Below are 22880 nucleotides of genomic sequence, written 5' to 3'. Positions count from 1 at the left end.
TAAATAAAATAACAAGGCTTTTTCTCCAGTTGCATAACTTCAGTTCATCTATAGCACACTTGCTGCCTTTCTTGTGTCAAACCAGTTTATTTGCCGAGGCAGGGAAAAAAGTGACTTTTCAAACCAAAATGATCCTCCCTTCCAAAAAGCTAGCTTGTGGTGGTGAGTCAGCAATATTTAATAGCCTTCTAGAAGCTAAAGCTGGGGAGAATAGTCTAAACATTTTTCTAACCCTTTTTCTGGTTTCTTTCTCATGTCATCACACCTCAAAAGGGGATTTTTATTTTTAATTTTTTTTTCAGTCAGTGAGACCTTTCCAGCCCTTTGAGCTGAACATAATTGCTAATGGCTTAGAGCATGCTCTAGAACAGACAAGAACTTTAATTATGCAAATTCTTCCAGGCTTTGCCATCTTTAACACTTATACTCTCAGTGGTTGTTTTCCCAGTCCTATGCTTCTCTGAAGCATCTGCCAGCTCTTTAACTGAACATCATAACCATCTTTTCATTATCTGTTTATTTACTTTCATCATGCCTGCTTTGTCCTTTCTGTTTCTTCTAGTAGGACCGTAGAATTTCTTCTATATTTTGTCTTTAGTTACTTTTTTACCTAAACTTCCCTGACTCTTTTTTTATGCTACTTGTGTGAATTTTATTCACTTCTATTTTTGTAAATTGGTTTCTCAAACTTCCTGTTTAATCATGCTATACTTTGGTTTAGGCTATTCAATTTTTCATCACATTTTTTTGATAGAATACAAAATTAAACTAACCATAGTACTTTATTGGTTTGATTAAACATCTGTCAAATTCTGTAGTACCCTTGAAAAGAATGAATAAAGCTTTGAGGCCACTTGCAGCATACTGCTGGGTGGGCTCTATACAAAGAGAGCACATCTAAAGCTTCTTCCTTGTATTGTCCAAAACTCTTATCTTTATTAATAAAATTTTTGAGTGGGAAGGTGAGGTGTCTTAACATGTCTTATTTGACGTAGTTCCATTTTGTAAAAAAATCAGTTGTAATGTTAAATCTTACAGGACCCTTGTGGTACTCTGTACTTTGTTTAACATCCTTGCTGACTGTTTGTTACTGGAGGTGGAGTAACATTTTGGTGAGGGTCCTCTGTGGTTTGGTTTCCAGCAGATGATGATTTTAACTGGGACAAAACAGAATGTGTGAGGATGTTTATTGAAATAGGGAGTGTGTGTAAACTAACAGGCTGTCTCGAGACATCTGTATGGTGGAATGAGGTGCTGTGCTGGGCTTTAATGGCTGTTTGTTTTGTAGCTGTAGCTGAGAATCCTTTAAGAGTCAGTGGTTTATCTATATTCTGCAGTTGCATTTCCTGCATTTACTCCAGTAAAGGTGTGAAGGTAAATTTCTATGTGTTTCTCTCAGCAGAAGCAAAGTATTCAAAAATTTAAAAAAACCCAACTTAACGATGCATGAAGGTGAAAGTAGAGTTGTTGCATGCAGAACAATTAAAAACTTCATTAATTTTAGTATTGCTCAGAAAGAACTGAGTTAATGGTGAAAGCATACTGAAAAGAGCTGAACAAGACTTATTTCTTATGTTTAGAACTACAAGAGGTGGGTTCTTGGCATAAAGGTGAACTAGCTGATATTAGATTAGGGTCTCTTCCCTAGTTAAACATAAGGATAAAATTAGCATTTAATGCTCAAACACTCATTGTGCACTGTGTTGTTGTCTTTCTATTCCTTAATCAAATGTCTTTTCTGACTGAGAGAGAGCCTTAAATTCATACAGGTTATAAATATTTGATCAAGTACTTTATCATCTCTCTAGCCATGGGGAATCAGCAAGTCTGGCAGAAATCATACAAGCTGTACATGCAGTTTTATTTTGAAGTGTGACAGGTGTTATGATGGGAAAGGGAGAGAAAATGTTCTTTGAGCATTTGTGATAAGTGCAGTACAGGTTCACATGTTAATCTTCAAGATAAGGTCTGAGAGGAGACTTCTTATCCAAAAGGGAAAGAGAAGTTTGGAAGCAGAGAATCATGATGGACAGAGTCTCTTTTTTCTTTTCCCTTCAAAGTGTACCTATAAGTGAAAAAGTGGTGTTTTGCTGCTTTCAAAAGTTTGCCAACCAATATACCATCATTCACTCAGATTCACATTTTCACTGTTGTTAATGTATGGCATATTTAGAATATGATTTCTTTCCTAACCAGTACTGTCAAAATTCAGTATAGAGTCCTAGACTTGTGCATAATTTAGAGCTTGCTAGGCTACTGTAGAATATTTTTGTAGTGAAAGTGCAACTTACACTGGGAAAAAAAAAAGTGCTGTAAAACTAGTATGAATAATTTCAGATTAGTGTTAGTCTCTGTTTTGATATGTGCTTGGTGTTTTTGCTGGTATCAGTCACAAAAGCCTAAAACAATTCATTCTCAGAGAAAGATGATTGGGAGAATAGTGTCTAGATCCCAGAAAAACAAAGTATGTGTATTTATGTAATAGTCACATGATGCAGCTTATAATAAATGACAGGATAGTAGGAATGTGAGGGGGAGGAAAAAAGCATGGAAACTGTGTCTCATGGTGTAAAATAAAAGTGATTTTCCCATTATTTCTTTTCCCTGGATAATTGCAGATATTGAAAATTCTTATTCAGCTGAGGGCAGTGTTTTAAAGAGGAAAAATTTTTGTCAAAATAAATTCCACTTTATAACAGCAGAGGTCAGAATATGTCAAGAGATACAAGATGAGTTTTGCAGTGACACTCAGATTGTGTATGAATTCCCTCTTGCCATCAATGCAGGCTCTCAGACTGAGGCACCAGGCTTGGAGAATACTGTCCAGCATATGATGAGGTTTTAGTAGCATATTCATGGATGCATGCCTTAGTTAAAAAGGCATTGTATAGATTTATCACTTTGGACTTACCACAAGTTAGACTTGACCTGTGTTCAGGTTCTTCTGGATGCACATCTCCATATCTTGTATAGTACAAACAAAGAAATCTTTAAGCAACCGAGTCTTTTTAAAAGGTTGGTATATAAACACAGGAGGAAGTGGTGGGTGATGTTTCTCCTTTCTGTAATGATTTTTGATGCAAGCAAACTGTTTATGAAAAGATGTGTTGCTCTCCCTGTGTTTTTTACCATTTAATTATAGAGAAGGCTAGAACACCTCTGCTCCAAATATGAAAGTACTGGTATCCTCCCTCCCCACCCTGCAGGAGCGCTGACATACCTGGTGCATGTCACCATCACACTGAGGATGCTGGGTGAGATGGACAACTAGTTTAACTCAGTGGGATAATTCCTTTGTTAGTCTGTAAGTGTTGTGCAAGTCACGTTCGAATGCTTCAAGATGAAATTATATCCAGCTTCTTGTTCTAACAAATTATCTAAGAGTACGTATGCCCAATAAAACACGTGATTCCCAAAACCAGAATTAAATCTTGCATCGGAAATAGCATTAGTGCTACCAAGTATCATTCCTTTCTCTCTGGAATTTTGAATTAAAAAATCCCCAGGGACATCATTCTGCTTTGATAAAGCAGTGACCTAATGTTAAAAGCACTTCCCAGTTTTGTTTTTTGTTATGGTAGGAGAAGCATCTACTAGATCAAGCAGCAGAAATTGGCATAACTTCCTGCAACATGTATGGACTAAAATGTTTAAATTGGGGGCAGTCTGTGCTTTGTCTGTTGCTAGGAAAAATTTCAGACATTCTTGGAGTCTGCGTGCCCTGAAAGACAGCTGGTCACAGAAACCATTGTGGCTCAAACCCGAAATGCTTGAGGCATCTTGCCTATGGTAGAAGAAAACCTCAGTCTTCCAGGGCATAGATAATTTTGTCTCTGAAAAACTGTATGGGTTACTGATGGTATTTCTCCATTTAATGCCTTGTTATTTTTAAAGACAAAATAAAGTTAAGCTAAAGACAAAAAATGCCCAAAGTACATGCATCTGTTCATAATCTAAAAAGTAGTTACAAGGTACAAACCCAATCCTACTAAATGAATAAAAGAGAGTAGTCTTTCAAGACTGTTTTTATAGCTCTGGATATATTTTCTAGTGCAATTTGCCTGCTTGTATGTCAGTGCTTTTCTTGTGTGCGTTTTGTGGAACCTTTTTAATCACTGTAGATGTATTATTAGGGGAGATTATGTGAATATATGTGAACCAGCCCACTACTGATTGGAAACTGTTTTTTCTACACAGGACCTAAGGTCAGAGTGTGTCTTTGAGAAAGGAGGTAATTGCCATAAGCAGATAAATTCTTTATACACTGCTGACTTGTTTTCCTCTGAACAACAACAAAAAAAGTCTTTTCATCAGCATGGAATTTTCTAACCATGTAAAAAGTTGGATATGGAGGATTCACATTTTAAATGCTTAATGGGTTGAATATGGAGACTGTGATGTAAATTTTTGCCTCTCCCTTGCAGAATATGGAATTGTTTGCAAAGAGTCATAAACATTTCTGCAAGGATGTCATAATAAATACTAGCAAATTATAATTGTCTTAGGTAATAAGGGGGAGATAGACTGCTTTTGACTAGTAATTAAATCCTACCTCTGGGCAGTGTACGTAGCAACTCTGTGTAGCCACTGTGATAGTCAATCTTGTCTTGCGTTCCTCCACACACCCAAGCAAGGAGGCAAGCACTCTGCCAAACCAGTTTGGCTTCTCAAATAATTAAATAAATAAAGCTGCATTTGCAGAGGAGCAATAAAATGGCTGGAGGAAGTGTCATGCTGGAGGTGGTTGAGTAATACTTGGGTCATATGCACTGCTCACCCTGGATCAGAAGTGGAGTGATGATGAGTGATGATGTTGAAGGGGAAAGGGGAATGGGAAGGGGGAAATGTTAGAAGAATTTGGGAGAGCAGCAATTATCACTCGTGGCTTCCCTTCTGGGCCTCTGTGCCCTTCACCTCAATTCTTTAATTGTAGTGCACCAATTATCCCTGTGTGGAGCCGCCTGTGGCTGGCAGCTGATAGTGCGTCTGCTGTCTGTGGTTTTGCTAACCGTGCATCAGAGATCCCTGGAGAATGAGAGCTGGCTAGTTATGTTTGGCTTAATAAATACTCCATCAGCTTCACCAGAGTGTTCAGATAGGAAGGACACATGGCAGGGCAATGCGGTGCTTGAAAAGGGACCTTTTCAAGTCATGTTAAATTGTTAAACAGGGTGAAGTCCTGATTTTGAGGTCATTAGTAGCCTGATCCCTGATTTCTGCTAGCAATGACATTTGATTTTTGTGTAAAGGCAAATATATCTCAATCAGTGAAGGAGTTTGATTTTTTTTTTTGATTTTTTTTTTTTTTTTTTTTTTTTTTTTTTTGCGGGGGGGTTGGGATATATCTAGGATTATGAATAATGTGTGGTTACTTTTTAGGGTGGCACTGTGCCTGCTGTGAGATGATGGAAGGGTCATGAAGGAGGTGTAGCTACAGCAGGATCCTCTGAAAAGCTGAAAGCTGTGTGTTCAAGCACAAGAATGTGTTCATTTCAGAGTTCTCAAAGTATAAAGACACATCTTGCTACTTGTTCACCAAATATTCCTTTATATTTAAATGCTCTGAAAGGGCAGCATTCATATTTTGGACCTCTTCAAACACCTGATCAGTGACAAGCATTGGTCAGCAAAACTTGCTGAGCCTAAACTTCTTTATTCCTTTGCCCAGACTGATACTCTGCCTCCTCTAGTGGTTCTCCTGTCATCTTTTCAAATGCACGCCATCCTTTTGTGGTTCCCTTGGACTTCAATTTCCTCCCCAGCCATCCTTCCTCCTCTGACTACAATTATTTAATTTCTTTGCCAGAGGCGATTTCTTTCATCTCCTGCCAAGAAGGACGGCACAAAAGGGCGGAGCCGGTGGTCTTGTGTCGTAGGGGATGTCTCCCATTAGATGGTGCTGTGCAGCAGCGGCAGCGGCCTCTGCCGCCCAGCGCTTCGGTCCGGGGGCTCACACCGGGAGTGCAACATCCCTGCGAGCCTTGGGAACGGGAGCGTTGGAAAGTCTTGCTCCCGGTGTAGTAACTTGGTCCATGCAGAGTGCTTTTCAAATAGCCCGATTTAATTATTTGTATGTGTTTAACTTCCTTTCAACTCCACATTTTAAAAGTTACCACAAAACAGCCAGGAAAACTCTGAAATAAATTTTTTCTTGGTATCATTGTTCTATATAGCTTCTCTTACTGCTTACCTACTCTCATATCATGAAATGCAAATGTAGTTTAGAGAGGCCCCAACTACCCAACAAGAGCTTTACAATCTTGCTTTTATTTTTATTCAGGCAGGTCAGATCAGTGGAGTTCTTTTAAGCTAACCCTTCTCCCTGAATTATTCAAATTCCACAGAGCAGCATAATATTTCTCCAGCTGAAGTCAGCATTAATTTCAGTGACTTCCACCTGATTGTTTATTTCTACATAACTGCTGGTAGATAATATTGAAATTTCTAAACTGCATTGTTTTAGCACTTCAGTTAATGCCAACTGCCATAGTTTACTGGGAAGTGATGTCGTGACTATTTTTCCAGGCTCTGTACATGACACTAATTGTCTTTATGGCGTCTTTGACCCCGGTAAATGTTTGGTTCTGCACAATTTCTTTTTTCACTGTCCATCTGTTTCCTTGTTAATGAGCTAAGAGAACCTGGTGAAATGGCTTGGAAATCAGTGTGTGTAGGAGAGAGAAGTATAAAAGTCAGGGGATGTGGGGACAGGAGGGAAGACGAGCAGAGATGGCTGTTGGTTCCCCAAACCCTGTGTGCACACAAATGGGGTGTAGTGTGGGAGAGAGAGGGGGAGTGTTGGTGAATGCTTTGGGCTAAATTGGACTTCATGCACATCTCAGTATGTACGTTGCTCAAAGTACTGCTTCCAAAAACTTTAAAAGATGGACAAATCTCTAGTAACAACAAGAAACTACTTTCATGCATGAATAACCTTGCTAAACATGCGAAAACAGTTGTATCTAAAGCATTTCCCCTTTGTGTGCATTTTCTTTTATCTAATGCCTTTTTTCCTCCTCCTGCTGAATGTCATTTCAAGACCTTGTGATTAGCTCCTTGGTTTGCTCATGGCACCAGTGGTGCTCTCTGGAGAGGCATGGAGAAGTATTTAAAATATATGAAAAATCAAGGTATTGAATATACTCAGGATCAAGGCAGTCAATTTGCAAGAGACCACTGTAATCTAGGGCAGAAGCTCTGCTGTTGGCCATTTCATCTGGTCCTCTGTATCTCTCTGCCACTTATGTAAATAATCCCAACAGGGACCTGCTTGCGAATAGCACCAGAGTTTTTCTTAATCAGCATAAGCAAAGATATTGTTTTCTTTAAGGTCCTTCCTGTAAAAATAGATGCCAATGGATTGAGAGCCTGTATTGAAATTTGCAGCATAGACTTCAACGTGGAATTATAATAGTACAAAATTGAATTTAGGAAATATAAACATTCAAGGGGTTTTTATAGTTTGCATTTATCTTTTGTTTGAAATGAACAATATAAAAATATTTAGAGATTCAATTACACTGAAATGGAGACATTATTTAAAATACTAAATATAAAATAAAAGATTAAAATTTTAGACAAATGTTATTTTATTATATCTACAGCAAAAAAGTCTAAGCTGGTATTTGTTTTAGTCCTTTTTTTATGTTTGCCCTAGACAAATATGATTTCTTTTATCATAACATTTTATCTGTTAATATTGCAAGTAATGCCTCTATTTGCCTTGAAGCTTTTAAAAACAATTTTATTTTTTCTCTTGTTCCCCTGAAAGCAAACTGCTGCACTTGTCATAGGCTTTTTTTTCCCCTCCTTTTTCTTCAGCAAAAGAAATTATACAGACAAATTTTGCATAGAGTTTTTTGGGGTAGAGATTTTTATTATTGTTGTCTGAACTTGAAGTTCTTCGTGAGGGCAAGTGACTGCCTATCCCATCAGCCACGTACTGCCTGGCTGCCAGGGCGCTGCACCACTGGATCTTTGGGCATGCTGAGCCTCTCAAGAATCTGCACAAAAGTCTAAAAGATGTCCTTTTCTTACCTCCAGCATGCTGTGGCTCCAGCTGTTCTCTATGAACTGTTTCAGTTGATATGCTTATTTTTGGGGTGGGGGAGAAGTGGTGGGATGTGTGTGAGGCAGTTACAGGGAGATGGGGTTGGGTTTTTTTAGTATATGTTTAGTACTATATGGAAGCAGAAATAGCCTGGATGATTGCAGGACACTTTATAAATGCAGACCCTTCACATGGGCATGAGGAAGAGAGCGGGAATCGAGGCTCTGGTGCAATTTCAGGACAGCAGGAAGATCACAGCTTTCTCCTGTGACTGGACTGCTCAGCCAGCCATACAAAGCTTTCTGTGTCTTAAGTCTTCTCCCAAGTCCTCTTTCCTAAGATGCATTGTTGCTGATACTCTTCTAGTAGTTCTATTTCAGCATCTGGAGGGAGGTATTGAGAACATACTGATATTCTGTCCAGGACAAGCTTTTTATGCCCCAGGTGGATGCTACACAGGATGTAGCCATGCATGTATTCATTTATCCAGCTGCAATATGAATGGATTTGTCTCTTGATTGCTTATGCCCCAACTTGGAAAGGTATTAACAACTTGAGGTCAGGTAACAACCAGCATAGTGCTGAACATGTAGGTGTTTCAGAAAAAAGACTAATAAATGGTGTATGGAGTGACTGACTTTTACAATGGGCAAGTTCAAAATCTGGCTAGCATGAGAGCACATATATTATGAAACATGGTCATTAAAAGATATCTAGGCAGTGAAACTGGAATTTCTCCTTATAATTTCTTCTGTTATCTCAGTTGATGACTTTTCTGGAAACCATTCCTGCATAATTCTTGTTCCCTGGGTATGTTTAACTATTTTTTCCTGTCAAAAAGAAGCACTGAAGTCTAGTACACCATTGTTTTACTGTGAATTAGTTGAAAAAGACAACTTTCAATAAAACAGGTTTTTACATACTTATGGAATTCAATGCTTGCTTTTTGCTTATTTCAGGGGTCAGCAGAATGTTTAGATGTTTGTTTCTTCATGACTACTTTATCCTTTTCTCTGTTTAATAAGAGACCCAATTCAATAAGGGGCCCAATTCCACCATTCTTTTACCAGAAACAACTAAACTAGCATGGAGCTCAACTGGAAAATTTTAAAATACTAATGCTAATATTCTGTTGTCTTGGGAAGGTGAATAAATATCCACTTTTATTTAACTGAAATTAATTGTAAATACATATGAGAAAGTGAATGTGTGGTTAAAGTTGAAATAGGCATGCATCACTTCTGGGGGCAGCTTTAGAGCTTGTGCGCATTTAAATGGTGTTTACAGAATAAATAGTTTCCCAAGAAATCTGATGTATGTACTTAAAAATAAAATATCAATGATTTCTTTTTTTCAGAGTCGTCTAGTCATTCAGATTTCTGTTTCTGTTTCTTCAGCTTTGTGTTTCTGGAACACTTACCTCCATCTAGTTGATGCTGCCCATATCTGCACATACAGTAACACTTTTTTATCACACAATGTATTTTTGGTTTCCTAGTTTGACACCTGTCAGTACAGTCATCAGGATAAACAACAGTAGGCTTATTCATCTTGTTTTCCTTTGTGGGATGATCTTTGTGGGGGAAAAAGCTTGACTGAGTTGATTGATCCCAAATGTTTATCCCGACTCTCTCTGCAGCATTGTTTCACCAAGTCAGGCGTTCCCTGACCTACTGGAAGGAAAACTTTGCTTTCCTCCTTCAGATTGTATTTCTACATGTGGTTTGACAGAAAAGCTGAAAAGAGCAGAGTACAAGCATCTGATGAGCAGAGATCTGTGCTTTTCACACCTACTACACCAGTAATCTTTTCCCTTCTTGCTTGCTCCTTATTCATTGCTTTTCTTTATCTTTGGTAAGAATGTAGCTGTATGTTATTTCAGGAGTCTTGGTATGTTTGTCCAGAAGGCATACCACAATAAGACCCCATCATTATGTTGATGATAGAAAATAACAGTTAAGACTTTTTTTTTTTTTCAATAATCAACCATTTCCTTTTATAAATATCTGTTCTGGTTTGCTATCAAAGGCAGTTTGGGCTGAAGACTGAAAAATTTCTACATTCTCTGAAATGTAATGATGCCTAGGGATTTGGGGTATGGGGTTAAACAGGGGAGTACAGCCTTGCATTGAGCAATAGAGAGTGAATTACTACAATTGAAAAATGTTACTGTTGTGGAGATAAAGAGAAGTGTTCACATGGTCTGGCATAAATGATCAATGGCAAAAATATTCTTTGCCTTCTTACTTTTGCTGTGCAGTTATATTATACAACACATTTATTTGTAGATATTTCTCTTAATCCAGCCACCGCAGTTCTTTTCCTCAGTGGAATCATGTCTGTTATGGATTTTAGCCATGAGGTGTGGGGATTTGAAAATAAGAGGTTTTTTTGTAGAAATCCTGGCCTTGCTCAGTTGTTAGGTTGGGCAATGTCATAATTTCATTACTGGAGAGCTGACTGGGAAAGCCTCTGTGGGTACCAGCTTCTTGAGCACTTGTTGACTGACCCCTCAGGAGTTTCTTGGACTGTGAATTAAACTGTTGATTGGAAGGGAAGATAGCAGCATTTTTCCCACAATGACCTTGCCCGCTTTGGACCTGGCATCCCTGCTGCTACCAGAAATGAAATGTCAGTAGTATTTTCCCATGGATGGAAGCTATGAGTGCCTGCTCTTTCTGCACATTTCCCTGGGGTTCAAAATTCAGGGAGACAGATCCTGCTGGCCTCAAAAATGAGCTGCTCTTTTCTACTGCTTGACCTTGAGACATCTAGGTTGGGCTGTTTGCTGCAATGTCAAAAGTTTTCTGCCCAAATGGCTGATTCTGAGCTTGTGCTCAAGACTCTGTACAGAAACCCTCTAAATATGGCTCCTACCACCTGCCCTTTGGAAGGGATTTGGATAAAGCAAATTACTACAGGAGAAAACTGCGACAATGTTATTGGGGGTTTCTTGGGGTTTTTTTTAAGGAAAAGGAAGGAGATTTAAAAATTTGGGAGGAGAAGACTGGATGGGAAGCCTGTAAATGACAAAGAGCATAAGCCATTTATTTCAAAACATAATGACAGCATTTTCTGGTAGCTACTGCACATGCCATTCAAAGACAAGCTTGTGTACTGCATGGTGTTTAAATGGAACTGCAAATAGCCATGAGAAGGGGAGGTAGGACTTTGGGTAGTGCATCTGAACGCAAAGAGAGAAAAATCCTTACTGCCTATTTTTACTTCTTTTTTTGATGTTGCTCTTCTTTTGTGATGGACATAAAAAAATCTGTCAAGCTGAGGTATAGCATGTTTTGTATATAAAATGCAGAGGACTAAAAATACTACTTGAAAAGGTGTTGTGAATCTACTTCCAGGCCTGGCCACACTGTACAGATGCCAGCACACTGGGAGTTGCCTGCATGCTTGCTTGTTGGCTGGGGTGTAGCCTGTGTATCTCCTTGTGCATCTTGCAGTCACATTCTGGAGCAATACATTGGATGAAGGTAGTTACAGCCAAAGGAGTACTGTAAATGGAGGAATATCATGCTGGGATTATTTAAGACTGAGCCATTTGCCATGTAGTCTGATCCAGATTTTTGGTAATGGGTAGGGAGAAGGAAGGCCGTTGGAAGGGTAGGAATTCAGACATTCATGTGTACATGAGGTGATCCGCTCATGCAGGCATTGTGACAGAAACTGGCAGGCAGAGCCAAAAATCTGTAGTGGGGATGGCACCATGGCGTCACCTTTGCATCACTCTCCCAGTTCCCTGCAGAAGACAGGCAGTCCTCTCCTCAGCATGCAAAATTTGGCTTTTCTTGCTGTACCTGTGCTGGAGATCTGAAATTGATAAATCAGTGTTGATCTGATTAATTGCTATCTGATTGTTTGCCCCATGAGATCCTGGCATAAGCCTGCCTTCAGGCAGCTGCTGCCATGTGCGCTTCAGTATCTTGAATCTTCCTTCCATCCCTAGCCTACATCCCTCTACCAGAGAGCTGTGTGCTTCGAGCTGATGCAAGCAGCATTCCTCTCAAATTGATGCACAGGGACCTTGCATGGTTTTAGATGGTGCAGTCTAAAGGCAGGGTGGCAGAGGAGCTCTGAATGAGGTGGAGAGAGCAGGCTGGATGGCAAGTACCTGTACCAAGGCATGGCTGAGATTACAGGCTGGGTGTGATACAGCACTGCCTCCTTGTCTCTGGGCAGCTAACGCTTTTGTGATGGAGAACTGGTCAGCCAGCATGCCTGGGTATATGGTAGGATTCTTTAACTGGATAGGCAGAGTCTAGCTTGGCTGTTTCCATCACAGCCAAGTTAAATTGAGAAACCTACCAGTCCCTTCACTTGGAGTTTCATGTGGTGGTAAACACCGACTGGCCTGTGGTAGCACTGCCTTTTTACTAAAGCCATTCAAACCTGCGCAAACCATGAAAACAACTTGACCTGAACTCCCTTAGTATTTTTTTTAATTAACACTGAAAAAAATTTTCAACTTTGTATAGATTTTAAAGCAAAGATGTCCTAACTTTTGATCAGCCAGCAGTACAGCAAGCCAAAGAAATGTACTCAATGATCATTTTGGTACTGGGGCATATAATCAGCATATTCTGTGCTATGTGCTTTTTGCTCAGTCCATGATTATTTTGATGTCATGCCATGCTCAGAATGGTTGATCTTCACTTATTTCTTCTTGACTTGTCTCCTCCTACAGGAATCACAGCAAACCTGAAAATAAACTAGCCCTCTGTGGGTAAGCATTTTAAAAATCCCTAAATTCAAATAAAGACTTGATTTGCATAGTGTTTGATGAAAATTGGTTGGACCTGGCAGTTGCAAATTACCAAAGTATCAGGAGATGCTGTCTTTCAAAAACAAAATTAAACTGTTTTATAGCAGCAATTAAATTTGATTTTATGATATAGCCTTTAATTATGTCATTGCTCTCATTCTATCAAAAAGCAGTGATAGAAGTAGAATATATTCAGCTGAGAAGTAGAATATATTCAGCTGAATGGAGGAGAGAAAAGAGACGTAATTTGGAAAGAGATGTTCAAAGATGGATAGAATTCACTCTTGCAAGATATTTTCTTTATTATTTGGTGACTCACATGGCTAAGTGGTTGAAAATTTGTCCAAAATCAATTATGCTTATTACATAAGAGTACCACACCCAGTATAAGCAGTTTTAATGAATAAACGGTGACTCAGAAATCGTAGACATAGTTTGAAGATGTAGCATCTTAAGGTGGGATTCACTTTGTCTTACTTAGGTTCTGAAAAGCCAGGGAACTCTGAGCCAGTCTATGTCTTTGCATTTTTTAATGATATCTAGTTACTGGGTAGGCTATCATAGTTACAGTTGAGATTGAAGCTCTGCACAGGGTATAAGCCAGATGAAAGTCCATGATGAGAAAAGGCCTCAGTCTCTGTACAAAAGCAGATTTTTAATTGGAGCACTTTTGTGACATCAACAAATTCAAGTTGTTGTGCAACTTGGAAAATGTTTTGGTTTCAAGTACCAGTGTAAATTGTTCTTTGAGAATACCTTCTAATTACTTAATTATTAGTTATCATTTGAAAGTCAATATTAATGAAACCTAACTTGGCAGAACCAATGTTTTTATTTTAATATCAACAAACCAGACAGTTTTCAAAATCAGTGGGTCACAAGATTGGTCTGACAGCTCCATCCTGTATAGCAAATCAGTGTTGATTGCTGCAGCAGCTGCACAAATAACTTAGTCAAAATGCTTCTAGTGTAATGTCTTCTAATGTAATTTTAAGAGGTCTGCAAGTCTAATAGAGGTGTTTACAGCCTTCTACTCAAATTGGACTCTTGCTGTTCAAGGAAACAGGATTATGCATTGCAACATGACATTCTTGTGTTCTGGAGGGGCTACTCTGAAGTTTAACTTGTCTTCAGTTCTTCAGTGACACATGCTCCTTGTCTTCCTGGGAATAATTTTTGAGTGGTGTAGGCCTCAGCTGCATACTGCAATTCCAGGACTTTTTTTTTTTTTTTTTTTTTTTTTTTTTTTTTAAATAAAACGAGGAATTTCACTGTGAAGATTGTTTGTGGATATAGAAGACATTGCAGGATTGGGATGGACCCAGCTCTTGTTGAAGGAAACATCTCATCATCTGTTGCATGCATGACTTGCCAGTAAACTCCCTATAAACCCAAACATATTGACTGTGTAGTCCTGTAGATGTCAGTGACAATTCCAAAATAAGAACGACTTTGGGATTCTTAAGAATTGATTGGAGTTTGAAGCATAGCCATAAAGCTAGACCCCAGTCCTACAGCCCTTATTACAGTACAGTTCTAATGTATGGCATGCAAATGTCAAATTTCTAACTTGCCGAATGAAGGGCATAGTTTTTAACTAGGTATTCCTGTTTCTCATATTCCCTATTACCTAGGGAACACAGATATTTATTTTTAAAGTTTCAGTGCTTTTATGTTCCTCAAAATTATTATCACTAAATATACAAGTTTGGAAGGAAAATCCCATACCATATTTGAGATAAGGGCAGTTTTCAGATTCTGTGTTTTTAAGTGATTATTGGCAATTCTAATGTTAAGATACAACTTCTACTTTTCTGTAGGAACAGACTATTATATGAATATTGTATAAAGTGCAGTTCTCCTAGGGGGATCACTATCATCCTTTCTTTCCCTGAATTTTGAATTTTTTCTTATCTTGAGTTGGTGTGCTGTCATTAATTTTCTGTCACTATTTGTTACATTTTTAGAAGAAAACCTTAAACACAAAAGAAGATTTTTGTAATATCTAATTTTGTTCTCAATAGGAAGATTGAACTTAGAACATTTAAATGAAAAGAAAACCTATGTTAAAGCTAATCATTTAAATAGTAAGATTTCTGGTGTTAGTGTGAAGATTGTGTGAAGATTTGGAATTTAGAAAAAAATAATAGGGTGATAGTAACAGATCCTAAAAGAGCTCCATCCTCTCCTTTGCTCTTTTTACCAAGCACAGGTCATTTTTTCCGGTATTCATTTCCTTAATTACTGTGGTAACCAGTAGCTTTGCTCTGGATGCATGCAGGTTCCACATTTTAATTGTGTGCCTGAAGCCCTGCACAGGATTGAGGACAGTCAGGATCCCCAAAGGGTTGTTCATAATTAGCTGGTGGCTGAACATGGTGACCTCTAAGCTCAAATAAATACCATTCCTAGTATTTGATTTCTGTTCCCAACTGGCATAAAACCTCTCTTTTGGATTAATGGTAGAATAATGCGTCCTTTTTTGACTTGCATGTGGGTTATCAATCTGGGTGTTTAGAAGACATCTGCCGAATTTGGTCCCTTCAGGGAATGTAGGCAGAGGCGGGATCTAGCAGTGGCTCCAAGTGAGTATAGGCTTGGCCAAATGCTTTGGTTTTTTGGGTCTTGGGGTCTTTTTTGAAAGCTACTTTGCTGAAAATTTGTTTTGGTTTTGGGTATCTTAAGTCCTTTATAAGACCTTGTTCTTGTTCACTGCTTTTTCACCCTGAATATACAAAGGAATCCTATTAGTATAGTCCTGCTGCTTGCCAAGTAGTGGGAATTGATGTGCACGTGGTAATGCAGACTTGGAGTGGTTCTTTAGTCACACTGCCTTAGGTGAAAGTGGCATGGAGAAAACCCACTATTAAAGTACTTTGTGCTAGATATCATGGGTATACACGCTGTAACATGAAGTAGGAGATAAAAGACTTTCTCTTGCTTTTGCATTTCTGTTTGAAATTTATTTTATGCTTTTCAGTGTGACTCGTATTGCTTTAGAAAATAATAAGTATTCCTGCAGAATTTGGCTAAAGATTGACTTACACTAGAGGAAACTATTTTAAGATGTTTGATCTGACTTCTTTTGAGGCATAAAGAACTGGTTTTTAAATACTTGCTTCTTTTGAAATTAATGTAAGAAAATAATAGTATGAACTAAGTGTTAAATCAGGGTTTGTTGGATTGTTTTGGTTTTTTTAACTACTACCAAGATTCTCTTGCTAGTCCTGATTCTGTGTGTGTGTCCAATTAACTCTCAACTCTTATTCTTATAGGCAGTTACTGGGCAAAGCTTTGGAACTGAAGATTTTCGAGCAGCTCTAGAAAATGGAGTCCTGTTGTGCGAGTGAGTATTGACTTACCTATATAAAAACCCTTCAGGTTAACATCACCTGGCTTCTGCCCTTCCTGGCCCCTGAATTTTTTTTTCAGTACCAAAAGTATTTTGTAGTAAATAATTAATTTTTTTTTTTTTATATTTGTTGTTTGTCATGGGAAGTAAAAGCAGCTTTTGGACATTCTCTTTCCAGATCCATGTATTCTGTGTGTTGTCCCCCACACTTCTTTGTGTGATACTGAGAGAATTGTGCTGTTGTTGATTGATTATATTGGGTTTGAGTATAATGCCCAGGATATCCCAGGGCTTTCTCTTTAGATTGTGCAAGGTGGTGTGGCCATGACTGGGATCAAACCACTCTTACCCCTATACCCACTGTTGTTGTGTGGGTTTGGATTTCTGTGCTCCATCCCCAGCCCTTGAGTGTAGGTTCTATAAATTCAGCAACTACCTATTCCTACCACAGACCTTTACACTCAGCTTGTTTAGGAGCACTTTCTGTAAGAAGCTTCCTTGTGCTTATATACTGTAGGCTTGGCAATGATTGAACTTGCCTGGTTTCGGTGTTAGACTGAGTCAGAGGTGTAAAATGTCCACTCATCAGGTCTCATCCACATATCTGTAATTAGCTTTGTAATTACTGGAACAGGTTTCCAGGACTGGAAGTGGTGCTAATCCCTTCGTATTTTAAGGAACAGGAGTTGAAAATGTCTTTAGAACACCAGTGCAAGAGAAATCTCAGTAGAGAACTATCTGGGACGCTAAAAAAAAAAAATACTACAAATCTCAGATCCACTCTAAAATCGGTTCAGCCAAGCTAACTTTCAGAAAATATTTATGAAATGTCAGTTCTCTGAGCTTCTTTTCCTATATATAATTCTTTCCTTCTGTGAATAATACCATGTTTTCTGTCCTTGCCTTTATTTTTCTTTGGACCCTTTGCACCTCGAGTCTTATCTTGCTAGTTTCTTCTGAAGTTATCTGTAATAGGGGGCATGAATTAATTTTCAATAATATTGTAGAGCTGGATGCTGCATGTTCATTACTTGTGTAATTAAATGTTAATGAGTATGAATGTGGTAATAAAAATGATTTATACTTTTAATAAGAAGGTATTTCTTCAGGTGTATGTTTAGTGGAATGTGTATATTGTATTCAGATATAACTCTTAAATAATGTGTTTAGGAATTGGCCATTGACTGACACATCCTAATCCTCTGATATCTTCATTGTTGACACTTATTTGGCAAGAGAATGTGAGGCTCCATCTGCCAAATGCAAATCAGTTAAATTTATCTGTAATTAATAATAATAATCCAAGAAATACATCCTATAATTTCTTCAGCTGAGCAGCTTGCCTTAGGAGGCATGCAACTTTCTTGAAAGCAAAACATGCCTCATTATGGTGTACCAAAATAGCTGTTCCCCTGTGCTGTAATTTTAAATTTGACATACTTGAAGTCCAAGGAGGAGTGATTTTTCATAGAAATTCTGTGGAAACAGGAAAGAGCAGATGGCAAAAATTTTCAGATGTCCAATTTTCACCAAAGACAACACAGTTCAAGATCTCAAATAGTTGAGACAAGCTAGAAATTGTGTTGCCCATTTCCTTGGTTCACCTGTGGCATGGCTAATTTAGGTGGATGTATTATCTCTGGAGATTGTGTATCTGACTTAAAGTATAGCAGATAAGACCTCTACTTGCACCACATATTCCTATAGCATCCAGTCAGTTTGTTTGTCCTATTCAAAGACCAAGTGCACATGTTGGCTGAGTGATCAGTAGTTGACAAAATAAAGCCTTTTACATATTGCCAATTCTCATGTGCATACACTAGAGAAAGAAATTCACTGAAGTTTTTTCTGGTCACATGCTGCTTCATGTTCTTCAGTAAAATAAATCAAATAAAAATTACGCATTTGGAAGATTTAGAAATAAAAAAAAGGGGAGGAATGCAAATTTTTTTTTTTATTCCACCTCAACAGGTCACTTTTTTGGGTGGGAAAAGTAATCAGATGTGTCTTGTTTGCTAAATAACTTAATGTAATTAAAAATCTCAGGACCTGCAGCTCTTTTTTATTTTTCCTGCTGTTACTTAGAAATGTATCCTTCATCCCAGTGTATAGGGGTAAACTGTTCTTGGTGTTTATTTCCCAAATATATTTTCTGCTTGAGCAAAAGATGCTTTTTCCTTACACAGAGTTTTAGACTCCAGGTCTTGTCTCTGAACTGGTGTGGGTAGATCACAAAGCTGTGCTGATGCTTTTTGTGGGGTGAAGGGTCTGGTCAGACAAGCAGCAACAAGAAGAGAGAGCAAGTACAAAAATCCTCAGAGCTATATATGAAGGCAGATGAAGTCTGCAGGGTGTCCTGAGGTCCCTGTTCTCTGCTGACCTTGTGGTATAGGGTGTAATTTGGTGGACCACAATATTTCCCTACCTCCATGATTGAAAACCTGGGTATAAACTTGCAAGGAATCCTGTGCCTCATCCTCACTGCAGGATAAGGTGTGCATTTGGGCTTTTGTATTCAGTAGTGATGTGTTAGTCTGTCCTGTCTTAGCTTAATTATGAATTTTATGTGAAGAGTGATATCAGGTACAGTTTCTTCTGACTGAAATGGAAAATGACTTGTGCATGTAAATTATATGTGCCAAAAAAGATTGCTGAGCACAGCATTCTGGGCTTGGTAGCATTATGAAAACTGAGTTTATTTCTCACCCTTACAGGAATATTAGTGCTTTCACACTGAACTCTGAAAATCAATATTCTGGTACATTTTTGACATCTGCTCAGAACCTTTATGTGAAGAAAATCTTTAAATAGGAAATTTGAGTCCAATTAACATCACTACCCATGTAGTAGAAACACTGATCCTTTTCTGCCCACACATCCTCAGGCATTTTCTTTTTTTTCCTCACTTTGCTGTTCCCAGAAATCTTTGTGTGTGACTTGTCTCATTTTTGCTTCTACAATCTGTTCTTGCTTGTCACTTCTTGGCAGTGTTAATAGGTTCAGCTCAAATTTGTTCAAATCATGTTAAGTTAGGACCATATGCAAAGTATTTCTTAATAAGCATTGATGCTCATGCTTAAGTACAGTAAATTATGTAACAGAAAATCATATGACTTTTTTTTCAGTTTGATTAACAAGATCAAACCTGGCATTGTTAAGAAGATCAATCGTCTGCCAACTCCAATAGCTGGCTTGGTAAGTAATGGCATTGAATCTAATATCTGGGGTATGAATCAAGTGATCTTTTTTTAAGGAGTTTTCAAAATTTTAGCTCCATTTTTATTTTTTGTTCAAAACCATACCATTTCTATGTTGCCTTAGACCACAAAGGATACTTAATCTGTCATTTGGATCTGTAACTTTAGTCATCCTGTTACTGCATGAAGCTGCATCATCCCCAGATATATCAAGCACTGGCTCCTGTGCACAAACCTCTGTAGCATTGCTTGTTTCTATTTAAAGGCCACCATCTTATCTTACATTCAGAAGCCACTTCCAATATCCCTTTCTTAGGGAATGGGCAGAATAGGAAATGTTCTGTATAGCTAAAGTATTTTTAGAACCTGTTTCACTCCACCCACAGCAAAGCTTTAGTTGCATTAAAATAACTCCAGTGATGCAAAGATCACTCTTCAGGTTTCAGCTGAGGGATTTGCCAATGTTTTGGCTGTAAATCACATTGCTGGGGGTAGAGGTGGGAGATGTACGTAATAATTTTCACAGGAAATGTAAAAGAGTTCTGTATGCTGTTTGGAAAATTTGCTGCCCAAAGACTAGGATAAGTTTTGTAGTCATTAGCATCAGAAACTCTTTTGTGGGTAAATGAATTCAAAGAATTCCTTCTTCATCATTTTTTTCGCTCGGACAACCTTGTTGGCTATTCATGCCACTTAGGGTGTCGAGGCTACTTAGTCCTGTCACAAAAACTATTGGTCTCATATTACAAGATCCAAGGTGAACAGGGACATATGCATGATTCCTGTGATAAATGGAAGATCCCACCTTGTGATAAACATGCAGGCTCAACATTAGGAAAAATTATCTGGTTTCTTAGAAGGAGAATGCAAAACTTCTCTAGATACTTTCATTTATATGTTTTAATGGGATGAGTGAACAAAACATTGGCTTTTGCTGGTCGACCATGTAGCTCATTAGAGTATAAGTGTATTTAACTTGGCTGGAGGTCATAAGATTAGGTTAAATTGCCCTAAGTTGCTGCACAAGCTGAGAATGTGCATTTCCACATCAAACAAATGTAGAAAGTATTACTTGCTTTTGTCCCAGACAAGCTCAGGTATTTAGGCTTGTGAATAAGACTGCTGCACATTCTTTTCCTGTGAGGCATACAAAAAAAAGAATTCGAATGAAACCAAAATAATTCTGGGGAGGACAGCACAGTTATTTGACGTGGCATCTGAAGTAGCCCTTAGATTCAAAACAGAAAACCATAAGCTAGGTTTCATTTTTGTGGTGATTTAAGTGTTGTCTTGAATCATAACTGCAAGCACTCTTGTTTTCATATGCATTTTTTATGTCTAGATGTGAAAATGCAGAGTATTCATTTGGTGTGTAGTTTATATCTCACTTGTAGTGTATTATTGTTTCTTCAAGTTGTTTCTAGTTCCTACAAGTCTTCAAAAGTAAAGGAAAGAGGTGGAAAGGTGAATGATTCTTGTAGATTGGGATCACCCAGTGTTATTGTTGTTAAAATACAACTTAGACAGTAATTGACAGAGCTGTTTTGTGTTAACCTGTGGAAAAGGTTTTACACAAACACTTCAGACGACAATTTTGAAGGCCATTATTGGGAGAGGTTCAGAAGATGGTCCTTATAGTGACAATAGTGGAAGACTGGTTTTCCCAGACTTGAGAGGAACCTTCTCAGTTACACCAGCTTGGAAGGGCCCAGGTTTCATCCCAGCATGTAAAACTCAGATTAAAAATTTTGGGGATTTGTGTTTATAAGAAAGCAGACATAGATACCTGGCAGGCTCAGGATACTGTGGTTGAAAGACAGGATTTAGAGACAGAAAAAGCTTACTAGGGAATTAGGTGGTAGGCTTGCTTGACATGTTCTGGATATATTTTCATTGCTTGTAGGTTGTTTCACCCACAAATTTGCTTCTAGTATTTTCTGTGGCTTGATAAATATTATATATACACTTCTGTGGCTCCCACTTCTTCTGTCTTTAGTGCCTTCGAGTCTCACACTAATTGCTCCCCAGCAAGCCTTTATGAGATCTAGAAATTACTGTTAAAAGGGGAGAATTTATGTGTCTCATTTTTCTGTTTTTTTTTCTCTCTCTTTATTTTTTTAAAACAGATGGAAATTTTAATATTGAGAGAAGGCAGGGTTTTTTCTAAAACATAACAAGATCTGATCATGTTCTTTCTACAGCTTCTTCATGCTCCTCTAGACTCATTCCTGTAGTCCATTTCCAAAACATTTTATGCATTCATTGTGCAATTAGCATCCATTTCTCTCCTGAGTCTTGTGATTCAAAGGAAACAACCCCCCCATGGTTTTGAGAGTTTTGTGGCAGTCTGATTATCAGAAGGAAACAAACAGTTTGAAAGACATCTTGTTTCTCTTCCCCCCTTTCCCTCCCCTTTGTTTTTCTTCCCCTCCAGGAATTTCTCGAGTTTTGGTTTTGTTCCCTAGGGAGTTAATATATTTTATTTCCGTATAAGTACGCTGCTTAAGCATTGTGTTCACTTCAACTATTTGACAGGCTTTTTCAGCAGTACAGAAACACAGTGTTGAATAGATGCCTTTGGTTGAATCTCCAGAAGGGTTTTGTTATCTGGCTTCTTTGAGTTCATGGCTGTTTTGAAAACAAATTGTTTGAGTAAAATAGTAAGTGAAGGCCTATAGGAATAATGAAACATTCTGTTCTATATGGAATATTGTGTGCTAGATTTTTTTTTGTATTGAGTTAGGGTGAGGTGTTGCTTTTAATGAAGTCCATGCATTATTGATTTATGTCTTGTTTACTTTTATGACACCTTACTTATCATGAGATCTAATAGGGACTTTATATTGGCAGGAACATTTTACACAACTCAGATTAAGGCTTAGCTTTTACCTTTAGTTTGATTATACTGCTGCCTAGTGACTTTTTTGTTGTGGATTGCAGTGATTCAGGTCTAGTTATGATGAGAAGGAAAAATAAATACATGTGTTTCAAGGATTAAATACTGAAATGAGACTCAGCATTCAGTTAAAGAAAAATGCTTAATTGGTACCAGGAAAGTTAAAAAAAAACCAAACTGATTAAACTTCTGCCTAGTTTGGTATGGCATGGGAAATCTGGGCTGCAGCTTGTGTGGGAGAGTTTCTAAGAACTCTTTGGGAAGAAGAGTTGGATCTAGCCATAACTTGGTATCCATCTGGCAACTTTTTGCTCCAGCCTCACTGCTCCGGTTCTCTCCTGAGGCATGTGGGTGAGATGCAGCCATTGTCTTAGCTGCATTTGCCTGTTCATTTTTGTTCCAGTTTGGAAAATGGAACTGCTGGGTGTAAGGCAAGTAGCAGAGTGGTTGCAAGGAAGCTGTGGTCAGGACAGGTGACTGAAGAAATGTCCATGCAGCTCTTACGGTGGTTTCCTGGACAGTGAGGTGTGCCAGCTGCAGGGTGCTAAGTTCTAACTCCAGCAGTAGCTGCAGAAAGTTGCCACGTGCAGCAGATTGAGTTTTAACAG

At 38.3% G+C, this 22880-nt stretch overlaps 1 protein-coding gene across 9 annotated transcripts in view; it reads left to right on the top strand.

Annotated features, from left to right (window-relative positions):
- LMO7 (LIM domain 7) overlaps nt 1–22880 on the top strand; it is a 131853-nt gene that overhangs the window by 19026 nt on the left and 89947 nt on the right. For all 9 annotated transcript variants that reach the window (XM_069008878.1, XM_069008894.1, XM_069008888.1 and 6 more), the window contains exons 2-3: nt 16103–16173; nt 19305–19374. In XM_069008878.1, coding sequence (XP_068864979.1) covers nt 16103–16173; nt 19305–19374 — 141 coding nt within the window. The remainder of the gene's footprint in view (nt 1–16102; nt 16174–19304; nt 19375–22880) is intronic.

The sequence above is a fragment of the Aphelocoma coerulescens genome, chromosome 1, assembly GCF_041296385.1.
Source record: "Aphelocoma coerulescens isolate FSJ_1873_10779 chromosome 1, UR_Acoe_1.0, whole genome shotgun sequence".
Lineage (NCBI taxonomy): Eukaryota > Metazoa > Chordata > Aves > Passeriformes > Corvidae > Aphelocoma > Aphelocoma coerulescens.
The sequence above is the reverse complement of the archived record's forward strand: the minus strand, read 5'-3'. Positions and strand labels throughout refer to the sequence as shown.